Here is a 6,000-nt window from a genome sequence, read left to right as displayed (position 1 = left end):
CATGAAAAAATATATCTGAACGTCACACAAAATATACATCATAGTACTAAAAGTGTAATGAGAAGGATAGGGCGATTGTGTTTACTCTTTTTCAACCGACCTTCACCTCAAAGAAATTGTCTAATACATACAACAATGTTGACGTGTGACATCACAACCGATGACTGATTCCTTAGAAAATGGCGACTTCGCTGACAAGGGTACACTGGATTTTGCGAGGACTCTTCCCTTGATTCAGGGATCGTTTGTACATAAATATGAGTAAGTAATCAGAAACAGTGGCCTAGTGGCTGCAAGAGTTGTATGATCCCCAGCGAGTTGAGATTGATAATAATGTGCCGCTGAGATTGACATCCAATGATGGAGGGGAAAACAAACAAGGGCTTTGAGCATGCATGTGGGATGGACTGTAGCCCTGTATAAATACCAATATTAATAAATAAAATAGTACAATAGTTTACTAACAGTTTATTTAATCTATACACACAAAAAGTAGACAACAATATGAAATAACTAACATCAGTGCAACAGGTCCCGCCCAGTCTGTTATCAGCTGATGTTGAAACAGCTAGCCACAAGTGGGTGTTGGTTTCTGTCACTTTGTTGATAATTGATTTGCTACCCAATCACGTGACATTGAATCTCACACAGTTTACCCACATATCTTTCCATGAATGCATGACATTATATTGCAAACTTTGGAAAGTTTCAACAAGAAACACGAAATATTTATTGGTGTCTTTTGTTCTATGGCGATCCATTTTACAATGCTTCTGTGGCAAAGTAGAAGTTTCTCTTCATATTCTCTCCTTATTCAGCACTTTTTGGTTGTGTCGAACCGTGGATAACTTAGAGTATTCATAAATGTCCTTTCACCTTCGATGCAACAGTGTGCATTATTTAGATAATAAAACTGGCCTACTATTTTATCTTCAAAAACTGACAGATCCTTTACATTCCTATAGATAACATCAACAACAAAAGCTTTCCCTTGATGGTTAATTAGTAATTATAATGGGTTGGTATGTTGTTGTTTAACGCCGCACACTGCAATATTTCAGCTATATGGTGGCGGTCTGTAAATAAGTCTGGACCAGACAATCCAGTGATCAAGAGCATGAACATCGAACTACGCAATTGGGATACGACGTAGTACCGGAAATATAAACCAGCCCAGACACAAACACAAACAAAGCAGTCACCTCAAACAATGTAAGATACTGCTATATTATCATGGTGTCATGTCACCAGGACTAAAAACATGATCTGTGGCTGAAAGAGGTTGGTGATATATATCATGACTGAATAGAGATATAATACCCACATCATAATTTGGATGGAGTATGTGATTCTTATGATAACGTGCCTTTTCCATCCAAAATATTTTCAGGATGTGATGTAAGAATGTTCAAGATCTTGCTTTGCTTATCATCGTAGATTTTCCACAGCCAAAATATAGATCTTGATCTTTTCAATCTCAGCTTTCAACTTCTGACTCTGAAAATAAACAATAATACATCTGTTTATTACAGCATGCCGTTTAAAAGATAAAACAGCTGTATTGTTGAACTGATAACCCCCAAAATTCTGTGGAATTGCGATCTTTTTGTAAACTGGAAGTGATTGAATCCTGTAGAATCTGATCAACTATCCCCTGTCCTCACCTTCTCCACCAGTTTGTGTGTCACCAGCTTGTCATCTGTCCGACTCATCCCCAGGTTTACTCGCTCCAAATCACTCTCAAGTTTACGCTGTCTGTTTTTCAGCTTGGGCAGGTGCTCTTGTGGATTGATGACGTCCTGGACAAACAGAACACATGCATCAGTTTTCACATGTCTTGGTTCATCGATTTGCGTCTGGGACAATTCCAAAATTCCTCCAAATTATAAGAGGTGTGAGATCTGCCTTTGATGGATGAAAATACTAACAGAGACAAAACTACAAACACGTAAACAAGAGAATTTAATTCATAGCTGATCAATTGTATTTATACTACTGAAAAGAAATTCCCACTGGGAGTCAGGCATAAGGTAGTGAGGGCATATTTGGACCCAACATCCCTGCTGAGAAACAGGATGGGGTACTGGGGAGCCATATTGACCATTATGAGACAAGAAAGGTGATTGGGGTTTCAGATTGACTTGGAATCAAATGCACATTAGAATAGATTTGTAACAGTTAGAGCTCTTAGATGTCTTTGAGCTGGATTGGGGGTCAAACTTTGGGATCAGGATCTGGGATCAAGGTCCATTATCTGAGGCCAGAGTTAACATCAGCACTAAAAATCATTTTGTGGAACAGTTCTTGAGGAGATCAGCTTCAGATCAGTTTCCTTTTGTAAGTCACCTTCAACACTACAGCCAGACAGCATGTGTCTGACACCTGTATTTGCAGACATCCATCTGGCACTCCCTGTCTGTCAGACACCAGACTGAAGTCACTAGCTCTGGACAGTGTCTGAAGGCTGAGTCTGAAGTCAGACAACTGGTGTCTCTCGGTGGCGTCTGTACACACCAGGACGTCTGCAGCAAACCATGAAGCCATTAGCAGTCAAGATGGACATGCAGAAGATTTCTAATTATTCATGAGTGTTCATTTCTACTTTGCCATCAGTGTCAAGGATTCTAAATTCTGGGTACAGCATTCAGAATTCCCATTTGATATCTGTATCTCAATCACTCTAGCCTTCGTCCCACATTAGGGGCGGTGGGGTAGCCTAGTGGTTCAAGTGTTCGTTCGTCACGTCGAAGTCCTGGGTTTGATTCCCCACATGGCTACAATGTGTGAAGCCCATTTCTGGTGTCCCCTGCCGTATTATTGCTGGAATATTGCTAAAAGCGACATATACTCACTCCTCCCACATTAACCTGAGATTTCATGATAGAACTGAAATACTGTTCAAAGCAACACATACTCGCCCTTGATTACAAAGAGAAACACAGACAGGCAGATATGAATGGAAGTAATTACAGCCGTATACCATATTATTTTTCTCACTGTGTACCATGACAAGTTCAACCAATCACAGATTACTGTCCATTGTTATTGTAATTGAATAAAAAAATCTTAATCCCGATCGTGAAGCAGAAGACATTGGAAATGTTACATTCGTCCACAAGTGATTTGGTGAGGGTAAAATGCAAATCAATTTCAAGGGTTATCTCCCTTGACAATTATTTCTTTTAGGATTATGAAATAACAGACATGGTGAAGACTATTGAGAACCTACTTGGAGCTCTGGTCTTGGTCAGATTCAGCTCTTTCCTGACAGACAGAGAGTGGTAGGCGATGTCCCTCACGGTGGCCATGGTGCTGTCCAGATCAGCACTGCTCCATTGGTACTGAAATATCAAACAGTTGTCAAAATATGTTCTCAGACCTTTTGTGTTGTTGTTAACACAAGCAATATTCCATTGTACAATTGGGGCTGATCATAGTAATGTCTGGATTACATAATCCAGTGATTGATATTATGAACACTGATCCACATCATAAAGTGAGTGAGTGAGTTTAAGTTTATGCCGCTTTTAGCAATATTCCAGCATCATCATGGCGGGGCACACCAGAAATGGGCTTCACAGGCTTGTGCCTGTGTGGGGAATCAAACCCAGGTCTTTGGCGAGACGAGCGAACTCCTTAACCACTAGGCTCCCCCACCACCCCCACATAATAAAGGTTTGATGACACACAACAAACCAAACCACTGAGCTGGACCACCTAATCCATTAAGTAACATCTTACAACCAGACAGGGGCAATGGGGTAGCCTAGTGGTTAAAGCGTTCGCTCGTCACTCCGAAGACCCGGGTTTGAATCCCCACATGGGCACAATGTGTGAAGCCCATTTCAAGAATCCACACAGACTTGAGTAGCATCCTACAAAATTCACAACAGTGCTCTGTTTTGCGTAAGATGACAGTACAGGACTAATAAAAGCATTTAGAACTTGCACTGGTGCAACCTGAAACTGCTAAGTGCAGCCTCGTATGTATATCAACTTGACCCAGTGCATGTTAATATTTTGTGTTCAAAGAACACAGACTTCAGCTGGAAAACATAATGATGAGGAACTGACTTGGAACAGTGACTCTGATTATTGTAGGAACAGTGACTGAAGGACTTACTGTTCATGAAAGTTTAGGAAGTAAGATAACAACAGATTTCTTTTGTCGTAACACGGTTCTAAACCGTATTTACCAAAACTCAAGCATTATATCAGATTTTATATTAAGCAGCAAGTGCAACCTGTTTCTTGTTTGGTGCAACAATGTGACTGCTTCAGGTTGCACTGGGTGCAAGTAGGCTTCATTTCCTTAAATTGACCCCTGCGGTATGATATCGAGAAAGTATTATTGAGAGAATTAACAGCATGGTCAAAACAAGATCCCAGTCAAAACACAGAGGTAAAAATAAGGTCACAACATATAATTTCTGGAATATATTTGTCTTGAGTCTTTGATTTTTACAACAAACTAATGTCTTACCAAATTTCATTACATTCCAACAAGAAAAGGGTGGGTTAAGGCAATAAATAGAATTTTAAATTTGACAAAATACATTGATTTTTCTCAGCAACCTTACATTGCCCCATGCTCTCAACAGGTAATGAAGCCTGTCCAAAAGGTGGGAAGTATTGTATCTCAAATTCAACAGAACTACAGACTATATTTCAAGTGTACAAGTATGATCACATAATTTGTTGGCATTTTAGAAGTCGATGAGTAAGAAGAAAGTACGATACTTGATGGATGACAACTTCTATATTATATTATGATGTGACATTAAGGTATAGGTTCTTATACTGTTGTCACACAGTCTTGCTTAATATCCCGAAAGGAATCTATGCTGGAATGTATAGGGAGTTGCCATGCAACAAGAGGATGTGTTATGCTTATATTAGTATTCATGCTTACATCTTCGGGTTGGGGATACTGCGCCACACAAACACTGACAGGCCAGTTGTCTCCCCTTGCCGGCAGACGCTGGAACAACTCTTCAGACAGGAAAGGCATGAAAGGACTGATTGCACGAAGATATGTCTCTACACAGTGGTACAGCACTTGTCTAACATTGTCCTGCTCAGACTGGGCCCCAGACCGGGAACACTGGCTTCACACACTCCTGGCAAAGACATTTAAGGGTGAAAATATACATGTTAAGCTGCAAGACTAGTTAGATGGGCTGTATTCTGTTTTAAACAGTAGTTTGGTAATATGACGGCAGGTCTGCTTAAAAAAGGGAGGAAAGCCCTTAGTCATGCAGATACATCGCTGATGATGTCACAATGGTCTGCAAAGCATTGTGATGCTTCATCTCAAGCTAACAGGCTGGATCAAACTACATCACTGACTACAAGTAAATGTTGATGAAATAATGACTGGAATCAGAACTGTGCATAGAACTTCAGAACTGTCTCATGCAGGGACAGAATTATCAGTTTATACTTACCAAATATACATCGCTAAATTCAGTCAACCAGAACTGGTGAAGTGCCCTGGTCACATGATGCAGGTCATAAGTGGCAAAGTTTACATCACATGACTTGATCATGTGACTTAGTCGACTGAGTATCCACAGGTCAGTACCAGAATAGGTTCCCTTGAACTGAAACACCAATACATGAGTGAGTGAGTGATATTTAGCTATATCACCATATTACCTGTAATAAAACCTACAAACACCTTTAAATTCCACAAACAAGGGCTTATAAATGCCATACACAATAAGTTAATTTGTTTTCAGGGATCACCTGATATCAAATACTTCAACCTGAACTGTCTAAAATTTGGATATGGGAGCAGGGCCCTTAACAGGGCCCTTGAACGATGCCAGTTACTTCATCTATGAGTGAGTGAGTTGAGTTTTAATGTTGCTGTTACACCATATATGATGGCAAGACAATTAGACAATTTTTATTTGTTCTATTTGTGCATACTGGTACTAGTGAGTGAGTGAATTTAGTTTTATGCCACACTCAGTAATATTCCAGCTATATGGCGGC

General features: G+C 40.0%; 2 protein-coding genes across 2 annotated transcripts in view; both read right to left on the bottom strand.

Annotated features, from left to right (window-relative positions):
- Positions 1–453: 453 nt before the first annotated feature.
- LOC124284218 (valine--tRNA ligase-like) lies at positions 454–5,094 on the bottom strand. The gene is made up of 5 exons (XM_046720279.1): positions 4,913–5,094; positions 3,230–3,341; positions 2,347–2,522; positions 1,665–1,799; positions 454–1,497 (listed from the first exon to the last, which is right to left on the bottom strand). Exons 1-5 carry the CDS (start codon positions 5,009–5,011, stop codon positions 1,429–1,431), a joined length of 591 nt encoding a protein of 196 aa, XP_046576235.1. The 5' UTR covers positions 5,012–5,094; the 3' UTR covers positions 454–1,428.
- Positions 5,067–6,000, bottom strand: part of LOC124284216 (valine--tRNA ligase-like) — a 25,228-nt gene continuing 24,294 nt past the window's right edge. Inside the window, exons 20-21 of the mRNA XM_046720278.1 lie at positions 5,448–5,603; positions 5,067–5,120 (exon numbers count right to left, since the gene is read on the bottom strand). Of these exons, the coding sequence (XP_046576234.1) occupies positions 5,079–5,120; positions 5,448–5,603 (198 nt within the window). The 3' untranslated portion in view covers positions 5,067–5,078. The remainder of the gene's footprint in view (positions 5,121–5,447; positions 5,604–6,000) is intronic.

Source organism: Haliotis rubra, unplaced genomic scaffold (assembly GCF_003918875.1).
Source record: "Haliotis rubra isolate DU_JTF1 unplaced genomic scaffold, ASM391887v1 Scf330, whole genome shotgun sequence".
NCBI lineage: Eukaryota > Metazoa > Mollusca > Gastropoda > Lepetellida > Haliotidae > Haliotis > Haliotis rubra.
The sequence above is the reverse complement of the archived record's forward strand: the minus strand, read 5'-3'. Positions and strand labels throughout refer to the sequence as shown.